The 19,746-nt window shown below is 40.8% G+C and overlaps 1 protein-coding gene across 1 annotated transcript in view; it reads left to right on the forward strand.

Moving 5' to 3' along the window:
- LOC144988229 (complement C3-like) overlaps positions 1-19,746 on the forward strand; it is a 233,677-nt gene that overhangs the window by 212,687 nt on the left and 1,244 nt on the right. The window contains exons 29-41 of the mRNA XM_078938394.1: positions 1,648-1,798; positions 1,947-2,032; positions 2,275-2,352; positions 2,445-2,600; positions 2,686-2,748; positions 9,098-9,179; positions 9,252-9,300; positions 9,375-9,465; positions 9,542-9,631; positions 9,864-9,966; positions 10,054-10,143; positions 13,219-13,311; positions 13,401-13,484. Coding sequence (XP_078794520.1) covers positions 1,648-1,798; positions 1,947-2,032; positions 2,275-2,352; positions 2,445-2,600; positions 2,686-2,748; positions 9,098-9,179; positions 9,252-9,300; positions 9,375-9,465; positions 9,542-9,631; positions 9,864-9,966; positions 10,054-10,143; positions 13,219-13,311; positions 13,401-13,484 — 1,216 coding nt within the window. The remainder of the gene's footprint in view (positions 1-1,647; positions 1,799-1,946; positions 2,033-2,274; positions 2,353-2,444; positions 2,601-2,685; positions 2,749-9,097; positions 9,180-9,251; positions 9,301-9,374; positions 9,466-9,541; positions 9,632-9,863; positions 9,967-10,053; positions 10,144-13,218; positions 13,312-13,400; positions 13,485-19,746) is intronic.

The raw sequence follows: 19,746 nt of genomic DNA on the forward strand, positions 1-19,746 counted from the left end.
GAAAGTGCAACAACATAGGACGCCATTGTCGACAGTTGCACCTGGAGGGATGGGATTGGTTTGAATGGCTTCCCCAAACCGGACCACATCCCCCGTGGTGTCTTGTGGAGATTTATCTGGGAGAATGTGGTCCAGGGAGCCTTACTGAGGGTTTTCCAGTCTTTATTTGACTGTAGCAGCAGCCGGTAGCAAGTTGGACCTGTTCCCTGTGCATGTTGGACTCAGCCAGGACTGACCCTTATCACCGGTTCTGTTCATAATCTGAATAATTTGAATTTGTAATTTGAATTTTGAAACGCATAGAGTTCAAGTGGAAATGTACTGCTCTAGGGGGCGCTGTTTTGCATTTTCATTTGAATTCTTAAAAAAAAGCAGCATAGCATTTTACAATGAAATAGATTTTAAGTACTTTAAAACTAGTTTAAAGCAAACCATGTATAGAAATGTCATTTTTTAATATTGAACTGTAAATTGCAAAATGCATTGTCATGTGAATTATGACATCAAAAACCCATGACAACTTAAAATGTAATTAATTTTGTTTTTATATTTTAAATTGTCACATTGAATTGTAAATCTTAATATTACATTCTAAATTTCAACAGGTATTTTCATATTCCAAGCCTGAATTGCATGTTTAATTGTCAATTGAGAATTGCATATTACTTTGAAATATGACTCAAGCAATCTTCCATAAAATACAGCCACACTTTGGACTTTTTATTGGGGTCGCTTTGCTATCCCTTGTTATCACTTGTCAGTCAGTGGAGGAATACATGCAGCTGAGTGAAAATACATGCACTCGAGCAGTGAGGAAGAGGGAGACTTGGCCACACTGAAAAAAGGTATTGCATGTCTGTGCTTTTGCCACGCCACTATGCCGATCCCGTTAATAATACTGTTAGGGCTGAAATGTATCAGTCTGGTAAAAATCGATGACGTGGCACTGGTACTAAAAAAATACAGGGTTTTGATACCCATTCCTAGTGTGTTGTGAGGAGTTTCTCAGCCTTAAAAAATCTATAAGATTGTAAAACCTAAAGATGACTCCTGCGCAAATATTGTCCATTGTGAGTTATTTTAGAACGTAACTCCCACGACAAATGAGGAACCACTGAAGATAATTTTGATATTGCAACGTTGAGATATGGCCAGTGATTATTAGGAGACATATTTAATCTATTTAAAAACAATATTTTTTCCTAAATCTCCAAACTCTCCTCTTACTCTAAATGATTGCAACATTCCATCAAATTGATAAAAACTTAGCGATTTATATAGCTGTCAAAAGGCCTTGATACGGGCTTCATGGAAATTACCCTACACTATTCGACACGCCTTCAAAGTCTTGATACAGAAGAATTAAATGATCAAAAACAACAGTGCTTTCAGCATTCAGATGCAGTTTCGTTGAAGGACTTTTTTATTTCAATTCCTATTATTGTCTGAAAAAAGGTCAACCTGCTTAAGATCTGATTCCAGAGTCAACTTGAGCTGTATAAATGCATTTCTGCTTTTTGTCTGATCTTGTTTTAGGTTGTTTTATAACCAATTTTAAAAGTAGGTGATAAAAATAACTATTGAACTCCAGCTTTTAATCATTGAAACTTTAATCTCTAATCATTTGTTTCTCCCCCTCCTGTCTAGACCCTGCTAGGCAGCATTAACAGGGCAGTTGCCTACCTGGAGAAACGACTTCCCAGCCTTACGAATCCTTACGCTGTTGCCATGACATCATATGCTCTGGCCAATGAGGGAAAACTAAACCGCCAGATTCTCTACAAGTTTGTTTCTCCGGGTGCTGAAACTGATAATCATCCAACAAGCATCACTGCTTCAATGCATCACTGCTTCAAGCATTAATGCTGCTGATTCTAGGATTCATTACCTATAACATGTCCCTTTTTGGCATGCGTCATGGTAACGGTTTTGGTTTCGTCTCCCAGTGTTGTCCCACTGGCCTGTTCCTGGAAAGCACCTCTTTACCCTTGAGGCCACAGCTTATGCTCTTCTGGCCTTGGTCAAGACTAAGGTGAGCTCATCCCTTATTCAAATAAAGAATCTTGCTTGTGCTGGTTCACATATTTAGAAAAATAAATAAATAAATAAATAAATAAATAAATAAATGTATATGCAGCCTTTTAACTAAAATTTGGATCAGGAAGTAAGTAAAGATGACATTTTGTTTGTTACTTTTGCAATAGGGGGTTGCAGTATAACTTCAGAAACACGAGGTTTATATTTCTATAAACTCCTTTTTGTATTCATCTCAAGTCTTTTGAAGATGCCAGACCTGTTGTGAGATGGTTCAACCAGCAGCAGTTTGTTGGTGGGGGTTATGGATCCACCCAGGTTCGAAATAATTTTGACTTTGTTGTACTTTCAGGAATGTACATTCAAAATCCTTCTGGGGCCCTAAATCTGTTTCCCTCTCTCTCATTTAGGCTACAATTATTGTGTACCAGGCTGTAGCAGAGTACTGGACCAACGCTCAGGAACCAGAGTATGATCTGAAAGTGGATATTTTGTTGCCAGGCAGATTAAAGCCTGAAAAATATAAATTCACCCGTGAAAACAGCTATGTTACAAGAACCTATAATGTGAGATCCTGCTGCTGAAACACATAAGCTCTGTGTTTGTTCTTTTTTTTTGTTTGTTTATTTATGACTGAGTCTGTCCCTGCAGATCAAAGACATAAACAAAGATGTAAAAGTGACTGCTACTGGATCAGGAGAAGCTGTTGTCAAAGTAAGGACTGCAACTTTTTTTGAAGGGGTTTAGATCTGTGGTTTAAATGTGAATTGTAGCCTCATTGGCTTACATAACAATGATGTGTGCAATTATTAATTGTAAAGACAAGACAGGTTTCCAGAGGTAGAATCAAATCATTGTTTTGCATGTCACAAGTCAGTCTCTAGTCTTTGTCCTTAAGTGACATATTAAGTCCCAAGTCAAAGCAAGCAAGTCCCAAGTCGAGTCACAAATCAAGACCAGTAAGTCTCAAATCGAGTCCAAGTCCTACCATTGAATGTTTCAAGTCCTTTCAACAACAGATTAATATTATTTATACAGACCATGTACGTTTTTAGGAACTGTATTTATCAAAAAATTGCAAGCAAAGTATGTAAATTGGCTCTAAACTCATGCATCCCCACTTCAAAAATCCAAAACGATTTCTCTATAACAAAAACCCTTTTTACCGCATTTGCAATTGTGGTAACATGGAAATGGCAAAGAAAGCAGGGTAAAGTCTGGATATATTTAATAACCTTATTACAGACCAGTGATGTGCAGTTATACGTTTGTGGCTGAAAAGGCACTGACTGTTTATTTATAAACATGTGAACTCAACACATTTACTACCTACAGACTGTGTTTCATATCTCATATCAGCATGTTTTTAAAAACATAGCCGAAACATATTGGACCGAGGAAGTCAATGTCACGCTCGCTCTTAGCATATAGCTTGATGTCATCCATGTAGAGGACGTGACTGATGTTGGCCCCATTTCTGAGTCTGTACACATATCCAGGCTTGTTGATTATTTGGCTGAGGGGGTTCAGACCTATGCAGAACAGCAGTGGGGACAGAGCATCACCTTGGTATATCCCACATTTGATGGACACTTGTGCAAATGAATCTCTTAGCGGGTTCATTTGTGCTGCCAGGCGCTCGTGGAGTGCAGTAAGCTTCTTTAGTAGGCATGTATCATGTCAGGGCCCGGTGCTGTCCAGTTCTTCATACCTAAAACTCTTTTTGGGAAGTTTGCCACTGTGGTGGTTACTGGATTCTGTAAACGGAGGTTGCTATGTTCTTTTCTCAGAGTGACCAGCCACTGGGAGTTGCTGTTATGTGCTGTCTCTTTCTCCCATATACTTTTCCAGTACTGTTCAGTTTCCAGCCTTGATGGGTCTGCTCGGCTGTTTTGACCTTGCCACTGAGCGTACACTTTTGCAGGCTGAGTTGCGAACAGCCTGTTTATCCGTCTGGCTTCATTGTCTCTTGTGTACCTCTTGAGGCGGCTGTTCAAGGCTAGAAGCCTTTGTTTGGCGATTTCCAGTTTTCAGGTATGGGCATCTGGCTGGATCTCTTACTTGCTTTCTCATTGTACCTCTTTGAGCCTCTGTCAGCTTACTCACATACCTCTGAGTTGCCTTGATTTTGGCCTCTAACCGTTGCTTCCATGGCGGGTATTATTTTCTCCCATGGTTGCTCTTACAGCCAAGCATCTCAAGGATCACTGCTGCTGAGGTGTAAACCAGTTTATTGGTTTCTGTGATTGTTGTGGCAGGAATTGCCCTCAAACTTCATTCAAGGTTTCCAGGAGACTTTCAGACGGTACATCACTTAACCGTTGTAGCTGGTGTTGCCTAGTGTTCATTCTAGACATAATCTTGTCTTTCAGGTCAGTTGCTGCCTCGCTCAGGGTCTATGGTTGTTGGGGCTGTGTACCCAAGCTCAGGGTGGGAGTGTGGTATAGCCTCCTCTCTGACCTGCTGTTCTGGCTCTCCTGTGGTGTTGCAGTTGTGTTGCAGAACAACCTCAAGTTGTGACAGGAGTTGCTATTTGTGAAAGTGAGAACATTGAGCTACCAGTTGCTTGGCAGTTAGCTTTGATTGTCGGTTTCAAAGCATCCATTCATTCCACATTCTCTGCATGTAACCCCTCTTTGTGGGATTGCTTGAGAAATATCATTCTATCAGAACCTTATTCTCACGTCTAGTCCATTTCTGTCTTGTTCCAGTAGCCCACTTTCCATCAGGGTGCTCTGGTCCCCCAGCCCATGACGCAGACCTTGTTTGGCCGGGCGACGCCTGAGCCGGCATGACATGTGTTTCATTGCCTCTCAAGGGTTATGAGTAATGCCGTAGCATTAAGGGTCTCTTTCACACACACACACACACACACACACACACACACCCCCCCACACACACACACACACACACACGCACGCACACACACACACACACACATACATACATATATAAACATATAAATATACATATATATATATACCGGTATATATATTTTATATCAAGTGTGCACAGTATTGATTTGTTCTGAGGTGGAGCTGAACAGGAAATACGCAATATATCTATTTTTAGTATATTCATGATCAAATATTTTATAATAATACAAATAAATTGCATTTATAGTGAATACATGTTTTTTATAAGTGCACATCTCATGATAGCAGGTGAAGATGATAGGGTAAGGTAAGGTAAACTTTATTGTCTTCAAAGAGGAGAGCAAAGAGCTGCAAACTGTACAACATCATTCACCGTACACATCACATACATGATAAAAGAGCATAAAGCGATTACATAGTAAATAAATAAAAACAGAGTATACAGATTTTCCCCCCAGGCCTGACCCACACAGTCGAGAACATGAATAGTAAAAAGTAAAAAAGTGTAAAATGTTTTATTCGATCCCATGAAACCACCTTGCTAAAAGTGGTTTTTTGTAAAAATCCATTAACAATTCGCAAAACAATAACTCTCCATAAAAATACAACAAGTATTAAAACTAAGGGCTGGAGCCCAACATAATGAGTACATAAGCTCCTTACAACAAGTGAGAAGAACAATTTAGTTATTTCTAGGACAACTGCTCTACAAAGATTTCCCTTTGCAATTACAACTAATCAGTTTTGTTCAGCAGGGTGACCGCTGCTGGAATAAATGAAGATCTGAATTGATTTGTTTTGTATCTGACTGCTCTGAATCATCTGCCTGAAGATAAAAGCTCAAATTTTGGGAACAGAAAGTGACCAGGGTCATTTATTATTCTCTTTACTAGCCAAAGTGTTGTTTGTAGTTTTGTTGTATTCAAGAGTAAATTATGATCCTCACGCCATTTATTGAAATTTTTGACCTCATCAAAGTAAATTGAAGGGTTATCTGCAACGGGAAGGAGACTGATAATAATTGAGTCATCAGAGAACTTTATAATTTTGTTTTGGGTGTGGCTACTTTGGCAGCTGTTATTGTAAAGAGTAAAGAGCAATGGTGAATTCATTGCCCCTTGTGGTATTCCGGTGTTACAACATAACACTTTTGAAAGTGTGCCATTGAACTTTACTTGTGTTAAATCAGTCAGGAGTAAAAACAACCATTTAACCATGTCTGGATTTACGTTCATTTCCATCATCTTTTTGACCAGTATCGCTGGTTGTACAGTATCAAAGGCAGAACCAAAGTCTGCAAATAACACTCTAGCATAAGTGTTAGGTGCCTCTAAGTGCTTTAGAATGAGGTGAGATGCACTGATCACAGTGCTGCTGCCCTGCTTGTATGCAAATTGCAAGTTATCCAAGAATGGTGACACCTCTTCCTTAAGACACTCAATCAGGATTTTTTCAAAACACTTCATTGCTATACATGTCATTGCGAAAGGTCTAATTTTTGGAATGGGAATTACGACAGACTTTTTCCATAGAGAAGGAACCTTACAGCTCTGTATTGACATTTGGAACACCGGAGCCCAATATTCTACAGAACAATTCTACAGAGCAGTTTCTAAACAGAAATGATGTTAAACCATCTGGACCTGCTGATTTCTTGTTTGGTACTTTGCTAAAAGCATTGATTACCAAGTCACGATTTATAAAGTCGGTACATGAACTACATTCACCAGAAAGTCAGCCATCTACCCCACATTATGTGAATATAACCGCAAGAAGAATACGTTCAATTCATTTGCTTTGTCTGCACAAATCAAAGTAGTTGGTTGTGTTTTGACAGAATTCATGTTTGTCACTTTTTTCATTGTGTCCCATAGGTGTTTGGAGTTTTTGGCATTGAAACTGTCCCTATATCAAGACGATGTTTGTTTTTAGCTTTTTTTATTGCAATGTCCAAACCCTTTTGACCTGTCTTTAATCCAATTATATCGTTGTTATTAAAAGCGAGCAGTGGAATCCATCCAGTTCAATGTAGCTGTTAGGTGTGTCCTCCCAGAGCCAGGTTTCTGTCAACACGATCATGCATGATCCCTGTATTCATGTAGATGCCGATTGTTTATCCTTAGTTCATCAACTTTCCTTGACAGTGCATGCATTTGCTGAGGATTACTGAAGGCAGAGGTGGGTGGTTTCCACGTTTCTTGAGCCGCTGCCGCGCGCATCCTCGATGTCCTCTTTTTCGCCGCGTTAGCCTCCGTGTCTGTGGCTTCCTCCTCAAGTCAGTGGGTAGATCACTTGGTGCGGTGTTTCCATGGATAAGGTTAATAAAGACTCCCTGGCATAGACGTGACGTTGAGCTCCAGCTACTGTCGCAGGTGCGTTGGAGCAGCTTACCCCGAGAAGTTCCCGGTCAGCTCAGAGCAATAGCAACACGAAAAATAAGCAGTAATCGCATGCTTAAATGAACAAGATCAAGCCGGCGGAAAAGTATGTAAACTCAGAAGTTGGGACTAAACATTCACACATTAAGTACTAAGAACAATACAGAAGCAGGAATGAGGCCCGGGTCGCGTGCGGATCCGCTCCACCGGTCATGACAGATGAAGGACTACTATACAGACTGATACACCCCCACACATGCATACTAAAAACCCTTAAAGCAGTCTACAGTATATGGGAAGATCCAGAATCCTTCCAGCTACAGCAGCTGGGTCATTTTTTATGGGTGCTAGAAATGTCTAAATCACTTGGGACCTCTCTGCTTACACTTAGCTGGTAACCTGCACACCCCCTCAATGTAACATTAAAATAGAGTTTACAGCCTCATTAATTTAACTGCAGCTAGCTTCAATTTCATTCAGAACTTTCCGGTCTTTAAGAAACTCCAAGAACTGGACATAGTTGGTCATTGTTTAGTCAGTTATCCTTAAACTACCTGTTCTGCAAACTACAAACTGTTTTTTGTTGACAACCTCATAACTTTTATACCGGAACATAACAGTGGCAAACAGGGTACTGGCACTTTGAATGACAGATTGTCTCATTGGTCATCCTTCAATTTGATTGGTTGGATGTCTCAAATCAAACCAACGTGGGCCTAATTTGATTGGATGTGCTGAAGGTTCAAACAGATGAAAACATACACAGAGACAGAGAGACCACAGCCTGGTCTTTGTCAACATACTTTTCAATCTTGGGTGCTGGAGAAAATAGCAAGTCTTTCAGTCAGAAGACACAAGTCAGAATCAAGTCATGAGTTACTGCTGCTAAAGTCCAAGTCAAGTCTAAAGTCGTCAAATTTATGACTCGTGTCTGACTCGACTTTAAGTCATGTGACGTGATTCCACACCTCTGCTGGTTTCCATGAAGACTTCACCAATAAAATGTATTTATTCTCCAAATTTCAAACACGGTGACCAGATAACACCTTCATGTCCTTTAAACAACTGCTGTGGACATAAAATGAGATAAACTGATGGTGTGGCCTCCATCCTCCCCTGACCTCAACCCAACTGAGAACCTTTGGAACATCCTTAAGCAAAATGTTTATGACGGTGGGAAGCAGTTTACATCTAAACAGCAGCTCTGTGGGGCAATTCTGACATTCTGAAAATAAATTTAAGCAAAAACTCCCAAAACTCATAGGTTCAATTGATGCAATAATTGTGGAGATGTGAAAAAATAAGGGGTCCAATTAAGATGTTTTTGATTGGATTAGCTGTTGATTTTATTAAATATGACCTCCTAATGCAGCAAATTCAATAAATGACCATTTTTAGTTCTATAGTGGAATAAAGTGGTGAACCAGTTCATTTTAAGGTTTTAATCAAAAAAAGATACTGTTACCTTTAGGAGGTTTGTTCAAAAACATTTAATATATACTTTAATGGTTAGGGACTTGAAAATGATGCTGTCATTTGCATTGAGAATTTAGAAAAATGTCAGCATTATAATTTGGCACATGCTGTAAAAGTTGACCTGTATGAAAATCTGTATGAACGTGGGGTTTTGAAATGAAAAGAGTGAAGAGTATTTCAATCCTCGTTCTTATTTTAAAGCCATAGTGCTGCTCCCAAAAGTATTTTTGGAGGGGGTTCTTCCTTTTGCCTCCTACCAAGTTCAAAAAATGTCCATGATTTTGATTTGCTTTGATTACTATGCACATTTATCTTGCTTGTCCTGTTGGTCAGATGGTGTCCTTGTACTATGCTCTGCCTGAAGAAAAGGAAAGTGACTGCCAGAAGTTTAACGTGTCAGTGCAGCTGCTTCCAGGTAACTGTCTGTTTCTAGAGTTTTACTGTTTTACTTTTTGAGTCATTTATAATAAGAAGTTTCTTCCTACAGATAAGAATATTGGGAATGAAAAGGTCTACAAGCTTCAGATAAAGGTTTTGTAAGTAAACTAGTAACATTATTTTTGCTCTGCTCCAATTCTCTGCAGTTTCTTCATGGTGCTCTCCTTTGCAGATACAAGGACAGCAATCGTGATGCCGCCATGTCCATCGTAGACATCGGTATGCAGACAGGCTTCACTCCCAACTTAGATGACCTAAAAGCTGTAAGACTGTAAATTAGTTCAAGATGTGATTCACTGAGTACCCAAAACCAATGATGACTTGTACTTGTGTCTGCAGCTGTCTGGAGGGCGAGCTCCCATCATTAGAAGGTATGAAATGAATACAGCTCTGTCGGAACGAGGCTCACTCATCATCTACCTGGATAAGGTTTGACCCCAGGCTGCTTCTTGTTACTGTCTGCATGTTCTGGATCATCTGACCTTTGTGTAACATTTAAATCATACCACTGAGTTATTAAACAAGATAACAAGCAGAAGAATTTGAAACTCAGAAAGAACACGCCTGCTCACATAACCATTCAGCTAACAGTCTTGCTGGCTGATTAGAGTATTCCTAAATGACAGCAAATTACTGACCTCTGAATTACATTTACCTGCAGGTTTCTCACACGCGACCAGAGGAGATCAGTTTCAGGGTCCAGCAGACCATGGAGGTGGGTGTTCTTCAGCCAGCAGCAGTGTCTGTCTATGAATATTATGAGCGTAAGTACAGGCTGCCTCTGTTCTCATCAGAGTAATGATAAGTGAAGATAAAAGTCAATTTTATGAATACCCTTCTTCTATTCACAGAAACACCTTGTGTGAAGTTTTACCATCCAGAGAGGGAGGGAGGACAGCTGCTGCAGCTCTGCAGAGATGACGAGTGCACATGTGCAGAAGGTAACTAGGTTACATTTGTGTCCCAGGACTTCCACTGATGACTCAAATGCACTGATGAATCAAATCAAATCAAACTATTACAAAAAAAGTGCTTCTCATGCCTTGCGCAACTCGAACCGTGTAAACATTTAAAACAAAAAACATGGACAATGTTATAATAAAAACCCAACCCACCCTTCCCACTTCCCTCCTTTAACACATACAACCCATGACCCCACACACAATTAATACTTATAAAAGTAACTTTTAAAAGAAACTTAAGGCTTGGGTCTGCTGTGAGGAAACTTTTTTAGGAATCTCTTTCAAAATACTTGTGCACCAGGTCTATGTGTGCAGATTCATCCTCTCCTCTGGTGAGACCAAGGACAGTTGCTTCGTACTCCTGTGGTGTTCCGGTCTTTACTGTCAGCTCCGCAGAGACCTTCTTTCCCACCCTCACCACCTGTCTCTGTCAGTGAGAGAGTCCAGTATCCAGTTTCGGCTGGGTGTAGGTATTCCCAGTTTGGAGAATTTTGCAGTCAGCTTCCGGGGCCTAATGGTATTGAATGCAGAGCTGTAGTCCAGGAACAGTAACCAGACACAGGTGTTCTTAGTGTCCAGATGTTGCAGGGTGGAGTGAAGTGGCAGGGCCGCTGTGTCTTCTGCTGATCTGTTGGGGCGGTAGGCAAACTGATCGTCGACCAAGGAGTTGATGTGCGACAGTACCAGCTTTTCCGGGCATGTCATTGCTGCAGTAGTGAGATCCACTGGTCTCAGGTCATTCGCTATTGTGATGTATGTTTTCTTCTGGACCGTCACGATGTCGGAGTATTTGAAGATTCGGGCCATCATTTCCTGCAATAGGGAGAGATTGAAGATGTCTGTGTTACACCTATGCTAGCTGCTCCGCGCAGGCTTTCAGAACGCTTGGTGACACGTGGTCCGGTCCTGTCACCTTGTGCAGGTTCACCTGCTTCAGGGCCCTTAGGACCTGTGTGTGAGACACCTGTAGTGCAGCGTCTTCTGGGGAACCTCTTTGTTGTTCTGGTCGAATCTTGCGTGGAAGCTGTTTAGGTTGTCCAGGAACTCTGATCTGCTGGTCTTTGTCCTGTAGTTGGTGATTTTTTTTTTCATTCCCTGCAAAAGCCCTTTTGTGTTGGTTTCCCTCTAGCAGCTCAATTTTCTGGCTATAGCTTCTTTTGGCAGCCTTGATGGATTTCTGGAGGCTGCTTGTTGTAACATAAGCTAATGTCAGTGTTTGTTGATTTTTTTTGTGTACGTCTGTGTGTTTGGCAGTCCATGTCATTACAGTCCTGGTTGTGGCTGGATCTGCTTTAAGCCTCCTGATATATATGGACTTCAGCAGTATGGTTTATATACCATTTATCCAGAATATTGTTTCCCCTGGTGGGAAAGTTAATAAATTTTGGAACATCACAGTGGTTGAAATCTCCTAGAATAACAAAAGAAGCAGCAGGGTAGTTGTTCTCATGCCTGCTGATCATGTTGTTCAGCTCCTGGAGTGTAGCTACCTCATCAGCTGAGGGGGTATGTAAAACTGTTCTCAGAATAATGCACTGTAGTTCCCTTGGTTGGTAGAAAGGCCTACACTTAACAGTCAGATATTCCACATTTTCAAAACAAGCCACGTCTCACAGAGACATAAAATGAAGCAGTCCTGGATGTTATACTGTGCAGCCAGCCTGCTGATAAGGTCATCCATCTTGTTCGCCAAAGATTGTGTGTTGGCAAGTAGAATGATCAGACGTGTTAGCGTCTTGCGGCTAGCCAGCTGGCATAGCCTGCGTGCTGTACCCTCCCCGTCTTCCGCGCTTGGCGTGGCGGCTTCTGGATTCCGGGAGACGAGCCTCCTGTCGTTGTAAGATTCCAGCGTGGGGTTGTGGCTAGCTTGTAGGGGTTCAGGATATTTATGTCAAAATAACCTCCGTGACATGTTTGTTCCAGCCTTAAGAGAGCTTTCCGGTTGGACTTGATGTGAAATAACACTTTACGTACGTTATGAGACAGAAAGAAATATAACAAGAACACAATGAAACGAAACCTGACTCTGAGAGTAGCAGCATGTCTCACACAGGGAGTCCCAGAAATTGTGCTGCAGAGTTCTGTAATATTTGTAAGTTTGAAATAGACATGGTAAACCAGAGAGCAGGGTATTACAGTAATCTAAGCGATTAAAAATATAAGCATGCATCAGCACCTCTGAGCTGGCAAGAGAGAGGAATGGGCGGACTCTGGCAATGTTTTAAGATAATAAAATCCTGACTTAAAGACATTTTAAATGTGTGGAATAAAATTTAGCTAGTGTCAAAAAGTACGCTCAGGTTTCTCACATAGTAAGGTTTAAAATTCCTAAGATATGGTCAAATCATCTCTATCTTGTCTTCAGAATGAATTATTAAAACTTCTGTTTGTCCTTTTACTGTTTTGACCTGTAGGAGGTTTTCTGCCATCCTTGACTTTAAATCTAAAATACAATTTAAAAGAGTGACATGAACCAATAAGTATTAAACAAAAGCATACATCCGCATGCTGCTCTTGCATAGAGTAGAGATGTAGAAAAAAAAAGCTTGGCTATACAACAAAAGCACCAAAACACAACGGTACATATAAAATGGTATTATTATATATTTATTTAACATGGGCCATGACTGAACTAGTACGAAAGCTCTGTTAGTGATTTGGTTGATTGTTTGGCTTTTGTTCTACATCGGAAGCCCCTTCTGACAAATCCTTGTCTAAAGATTGATAACTTTATTGTCTGTTCAAAAGAAAGGACATTTGTCTTTGACAATGGCAATAAACCAGTTTTCTTAATTAAAAATTAAAATAAATAAATAGTAATAACAATATTTCAAACAAATACATGCCTTTGGACTCATTGACTTTCATTTTTTGTATATTGTTGTATTTACGTAGACTTGGGACTGGTACAGAAAAGTAGTGGATGATGCTTTTTGTGGTTGCACAAGACGTTCTTAACAGACCAGTCAGCTGTTTTCAGTTGCAGTGAAATTTACACTGACATCAGCTTCTGTTTCAGACAGTGCGCTTACACTGTTCTTTGCTTGTTTTTAGAGAACTGCAGCATGCAGAAGAATGGTCAAATCAGCAACGATGAGCGAGCATCTAAAATCTGTGAGAGCACAGAGAGCAGCAAAATTGAATATGGTAAGAGCTGCGTTACATTTGCAACTGTTTGAGGGTGCATCTTCCCTATGCACATTTTGAGACTAACAGCTGCTCTCATCCTCTTAAAGCGTACAAAGTTCTGGTGGAAGATGTTGTCCACAAACCGTCTATAGACATCTATGCCATGCGGGTGCAGGACTCCATCAAAGAAGGTTGGTGATAATCTGCAGTTGTTTTTTTTTCTCTCTGACACCAACAATGCTACTACTGATAAACTGTCACGGTTTTAGTTTCTTTACTTTTGTGTTTAAGTTGTCTTTTGTTTCCGTCATGTTTTGAGTTCATATGTCATGTTTTTGGTTTCTTTGCTTTTGTATTCTAGTTGTCTTTTGTTTCTGTCATGTTTTGAGTTCAGTTTATGCTGGGTGCAAGTATGGCTGATCCATACATAGTGTTACGTAGGGGGAGTTGAGGGAGGAACCAGGAGCAGAGAGGAGGAGGGAGGAGGTTCCAGGAACAAAGATCGTTAATAAACCAAAACTAGAAACAATAAAACCAAAATCCACTGCTGAGCAAGCTAGAAAAACTCAAAACTTGAAATACACTTGAAACACTAGAAAAACTTGAAACACTAGAAACAGGGAAACATTAACCTAAAACAGCACAGGAGGAAGGGAAAGACAGGACTTAAATACATACAGAACAGACGAGACACAGGTGGAAACAATGAGGGCAGATGGGGACCAAAACTAAAACTCGAAACAACAACATAACAGGAAACCTTTCAAAATAAAACAGGAAACTGAAATAAAAACATGACAGAAACAAAAGACAACTAGAACACAAAAGCAAAGAAACTAAAACCTTGACAGAAACTTTTCTCCTAGATGGAGAAAAAAATACCATTGTATGGGTTGGCTTAGCCAGACATTCACAAAACAATACTCCCAAATCTGTTTGACAAGTTTGTTGGACTGCATGTCCATCAATGAATTCGACTCACCAAGCGGTGGTCGGTTTACAGCTCTTCTGGGTTCTGGTGCGACAGGTTCTTCTGTAGAGGTGTCGTGTAAATGAGACAGTATATCAGCCTATGTTTTCTTGGACCCTGGTTGATATGTGATCTGAAAATTGAAGGGGGAGAAAAACAGAGACCAATGTGCCTGCCGTGGGTTCAACCACTTGGCGGATTTAATGTACTCCAGGTTCTTGAGGTCAGTGAGAACCAGGAACGGTTGAGCCAACCCTTTCGGACAAATGTCTCCACTCAGAGAAAGCTTCCTTCGTAGACAGCAGTTCCCAGCTGAAGGCTTTTTGTGTTGGACAGGTTTTACTATCACAAAAAGAGGTTATATAGCTTCGAGAAACTAAAGTGTAGATTTGTATAAACCCCTTTTATCCCACTCCTGTTCTACCGTACCATTTTCATTACATGATTTTTTTCATAACATTTTATCAGACAGAATTTAGAATCCTTAAGTTTCAAAAAATCACATGACAAAGATGAATTGCTTAATTATCTAAAAATAGACATAACTATTTTAGAAATCAACACAGATCAACATGCAGATCAGTTATCTAAAATAGTTGCAGATTATTTATATTAGAAAAATCCCGACTATGAAATAAAAATACCACTATATCAAGAAAAAAATAGACATAACACTGTTTCAGAAATCTTCATAGCATATGCAGATCAAGTATCAAAAGTAAAAAATATGGACAAATTATTTTTCATTAGAAAAAATCATGAATCAATTTTTGGAGCAAGTGAAGTAATACAATAAGAGATTAATCATTTTATTATCTTCAATAATTGATTAGGCAATTTTATTATTATAAGGTAATAATGTAAAATAAAAGGGTCCATAGTCTGACCATTGTCCAAGGTTGGTACTTCAGCTGATTGACAGCCATCCTTCTGGTTTTAACAGAGCCTATAAGTTCTCTTCGCTGTAATGTATGCAGACATCGTTTGTTAAGGTCCTTTTCCTTCTGCAGCTGTTATCAGTGTAGCTGAAGTTGAGGTCAAGTTGTCTGCAGGTCAAAGAGATAGCGCAGACCCCAGGCACCTTTATATTTATTGAAATGATATTTTTGTTCTTAAATTTATTTCTCCATTTATTAGTCCATGGTCCGTGATCAAACACTTCTCCAAGTCCGTCAAGTTGTTGACAGCGAGTACCTTGGACCGGTCCAGCGGACTGAGAAGTTGAACAAAGATCCTGCAGCCTTTTACCCAAGTGTTCTGAATCTGCTTACGTTTCCTGATTACGTTTCCTGATAAGCCTGGCTCGTTGGGCAATTTCAGCATTCCTTCTGGTCAGATGGTCATTTAGATAAACAACAGATCCTTTCAGACTTTCCCTTTGGTTCATCAGAGCTAGCTTGTGTTTCTGATTCACAAACCTAATGAGGATCCAGATCCAGGGAAATCCCTTTAGACGTGAGAAATGATTCCACTTGGTGTTTCAGAGTCTCTCCATCGCTCCCAGTTTTAGAAGAACTGCTAGCAATGGTCGCGCTGGGCCAGTTTAGCTCGTGCTGGTTTGCGGCGCCTTCCGTCCGTGAAACCCGGGTTCGACTCCGGGCTGCTCCCTGTTCCCTTCTCTACCTCTGCCGGTTCCAAGCCCGGTTTGAGAAGGTTGCGTCAGGAAGGGCATCCGGCGTAAAACATTGCCAAATTCACCATGCGACTCGTTCGCTGTGGCGACCCCTGATGGGAGAAGCCGAAAGTGGAAGAAGAAGAAGAAGAGCTAGCAATGGTCGCGCTATTAACATGAGCAGAGTGGAGTTGGACTATTTAAAAGCAGAACAGCAGCTCCAGCTGCATTTAGCTTTGCCCAAGATTTGATCTGTAATCCACTGAGAAGACATTATTCATCCTTGCTTGTTGTTCCACATCGTCCAGTGTTTTCTCCAGAAAACATTTTCTATCTCGTTACTTGTTTTGAGCTCGGAGTCTTTGAAACTCTTCCACTAGTTCCATGAGAGGAATTTGCTTGGCCTGGATGTCGTTCACTTGCTCCATGAAAGGATATAACGTAGCTTGGATGTCGTCAAGTATTCTTTTAAGGTCTTCGGAGTCACCTGTTGCTTGGTTTTTCTTCTGGGCCTCGGTTGGCTCTCTTTTTTTGGAGATATTCAACTTTTTGAAGATTGTTCTGAGAGCTGCCGAGAGCCACACACATCCATGTTATAACCCACGTTGCAATCCAAATATAATATACAGTGAGGTCAATAATTATTCGATCACCCTGTGATTTAGTAAGTTCTTCCACTTAGAAAACATGGAGGAATCTAAAATTTTCATCATAGGTGCATTTCCACAATGACAGACAGAATCTGAAGAAACATTCAGAAATCACGTTGTATGATTTATTTCAAACAATTTATTTTATATATTACTGTGACAAATAAGTATTGTATCACTTGATTATCAGATAGATTTCTGACCAGCAAAGACCTGCTGTTCTGCTTTTAAATAATCCAACTCCACTCTGCTTATGATTCTAAATTGGTGGCATCTGTTTGAGGTCGTTAGCTTGCATAAAGGCACCTGTGCAACACACAATCAGTCAGAAGTCTAACTACCAACATGGGCAAAACAAAAGAGCTGTCAAAAGACACAAGAGACCTTCACAAAGCTGGAAGTGGCTACGGGGTAATTGCCAAGCAGCTTGGTGAGAAAAGAACAACTGTTGGAGCAATTGTCAGAAAATGGAAGAGGCTAATGATGACTGTCAATGTCCCTCGGACTGGGGCACCTCACAAGATCTCACCTCGTGGAGTATCGATGATGCTAAGGAAGGAGAAGAATCAGCCCAGGACTACACAGGAGGAGCTGGACAATGACCTGAAGAGAGATGGGACCACCGTTTTCAAGGCTACTATAAGTAATACATTAAAACGTCATGGTTTAAAATCATGTATCGCACGGAAGGTTCCCCTGCTGAAGTCAGCCCATGTCAAGGCCCGTCTGAAGAAAACCAAGGAGTGGCTCCCTAAGAAGCATATCAAGGTTCTGGAATGGCTTAGCCAGTCTCCAGACCTAAATCCAATAGAGAATCTTTGGAGGGAGCTGAAACTCCGTGTTGCTCAGCGACAGCCCTGAACCCTGACACACCTAGAGAAGATCTGTATGGAGGAGTGGGCCAAAATCCCTGCTGCAGTGTGTAGAAATCTAGTGAAGAACTACAGGAACTGTTTGACTTATGTAGTTGTTAACAAAAGCTTCTGTACCAAATATTAAAGTTGTTTAACTCAAGTGATCAAATACTTATTTGTCACAGTAATATACAAATACATTGTTATAAAAAATCATGCAACGTGATTTCTGAATGTTTCTTCAGATTCTGTCTCTCACTGATGGAAATGCACCTATGATGTGCAAATTTTAGACACCTCCATGTTTTCTAAGTGAGTGAACTTGCTAAATCACAGGGTGATCAAATACTTATTGACTCACTGTATACAGTACTCCAAACTTAGCTCAGCTCAGTGCAGTGCTTAAGTATGCTGTGGTTTATTTGGATGAGAGTCAGGTGTGCAGAATTCAGGAAGTGTGTTTAGAACTCTGGAGATGGTTCCCACTGTTGACCAGTGGGGGAGACAGAGTTGTGACTTTTGACAATAACAGAACACCCCTTGGGTTCAGGTTGTGTGGGCTGTTCTTTCAAATGACCACTCCGGGTATACATATCAGCCGACCAAAGATGGTGGCAGAGTATCCAAAAAGGTCTAGTACTCTTTACTGCAGTCTGTCTGTCTGTCTGGCTGGCTGGCTGGCTGGCTGGCTGTCTTGTCTGTCTGGCTGGCTGTCTTGTCTGTCTGGCTGTCTTGTCTGTCTGTCTGTCTTGTCTGTCTGATGCCAGTGCAGCTCAGTTTCCCGCACAAGTTTAGACCCCTTTCTTCACAGACAAGTTACATCTCATTCCTTGATCTAATCCCATATTGATGACCAAGATCTGACAGCACCGGACCCTTGTGGGGTTAGAGACAGGATATCCTATTTAGCCTTTCTGGGCTGTGTCCACCTGGGTCACACACTTTAACTGTATAAGAGAACTGGACTAAGTGAATCGTTCCTCCTTACATTCCAAATAGGAAGTACCTGCTGGTCCCAAAAAGCCGAAATCCCATAGACCTGTTTTGAAAAATAAAAAGCTATTACTCAGTCATTATATTAGTCAAAATAGCCTACCTGATACCCTTTTATTTTTACATTTTCTTGCTTGACGTAATTATTTTTATTGATAGGGGCGACAGTGGCTCAGGTGGATGAGCGGGTCGTCCAATGACCGAAGGGTTGGCGGTTCGATCCCCGCTCCCACCAGCCAAAATGTCGTTGTGTCCTTGGGCAAAACACTTCACCCTTCTTGCCTCCAGTGTGGCTCCACTGGTGTGTGAACGTGCATGAATGTTCCCGGTGATGGTCAGAGGGGCCGTAGGAGCGAAATGGCAGCCACGCCTCTGTCAGTCTGCCCCAGGGCAGCTGTGGCTACAACCGTAGCTTACCGTCACCAAGTATGAATGAGGAGTGAATGAATAATGGACCAGCGCAGATAAATTCAATCCATTATTATTTAATGTAAGTTATTCAAGTTGTAAACTGTTTCAGTGAGAATAGTTGCCATAGAAATGATTACTCAGACCAACTCGGACCAATCACTGCTTACGGAAGTTGTTGGCCTCTAACATCGTGAAAAAACGGACTGAATTGACTTTGTTTTGCCATTTTTTACTAGAGGTGCCACACTCATTCGGTCCAGTTCTCAGGTACAGTCAGTGGACACACAGGAAGAATTATTTTTGCCTTGCTTTGGTCTTCTTGCTCAAACCCAAGGGACGGCTCCAGGTCCGTAGCTCTGGTGACAGCAATCTGAACATCATTTACAATGCTATACTGCAGACACTCCACCATTCTATTAGTGAATCTCATATTTTCTTAATTGTCCATCAATTGGGTAGAGCAGTGTTTTTCAAACTTTTTGGAGCCACGGCACACTTTAACCTTGAAAAAAATCCCGCAGCACACCAGCATCCAAAAAAAAAAAAAATATGAGAAACTCATAGTCTGTATTGATCTACAGTCCCTCCGCAATTTCACATACACTTTTTGGGATAATTGTGGCAGAAAAAGCAGGAAGTTGCAGCTGTTTTTTCTAAAAGATGTAATAAACGTTAAGTTAGAAGATTTAAAAACTGTTTGATGTGTGTTCATTGTGGTTTCAAGACGTTTAACAACATATCTCATTGTGCGCTGAGACCCTGTAACTTTAACCCAATGCATAATGGGAGATGTAGTGGGCAAACGGCTGGAGATTGCTTCTCTGAGCTTTATTGTTTTGTTCACTTGTTACACGGTCTGACACCGGATTCTGTGGAAAGCTACACCGCTAAAGACGAACTTTAGCTGTTATTTTTGTTGGAACTGAGAGACTTATGAGCTAAATCGGGACAAGGAAGTAAAGA

This window comes from Oryzias latipes, chromosome 1 (assembly GCF_053564925.1).
Source record: "Oryzias latipes strain Hd-rR chromosome 1, Olatipes_Hd-rR_3.1".
Classification (NCBI taxonomy): domain Eukaryota; kingdom Metazoa; phylum Chordata; class Actinopteri; order Beloniformes; family Adrianichthyidae; genus Oryzias; species Oryzias latipes.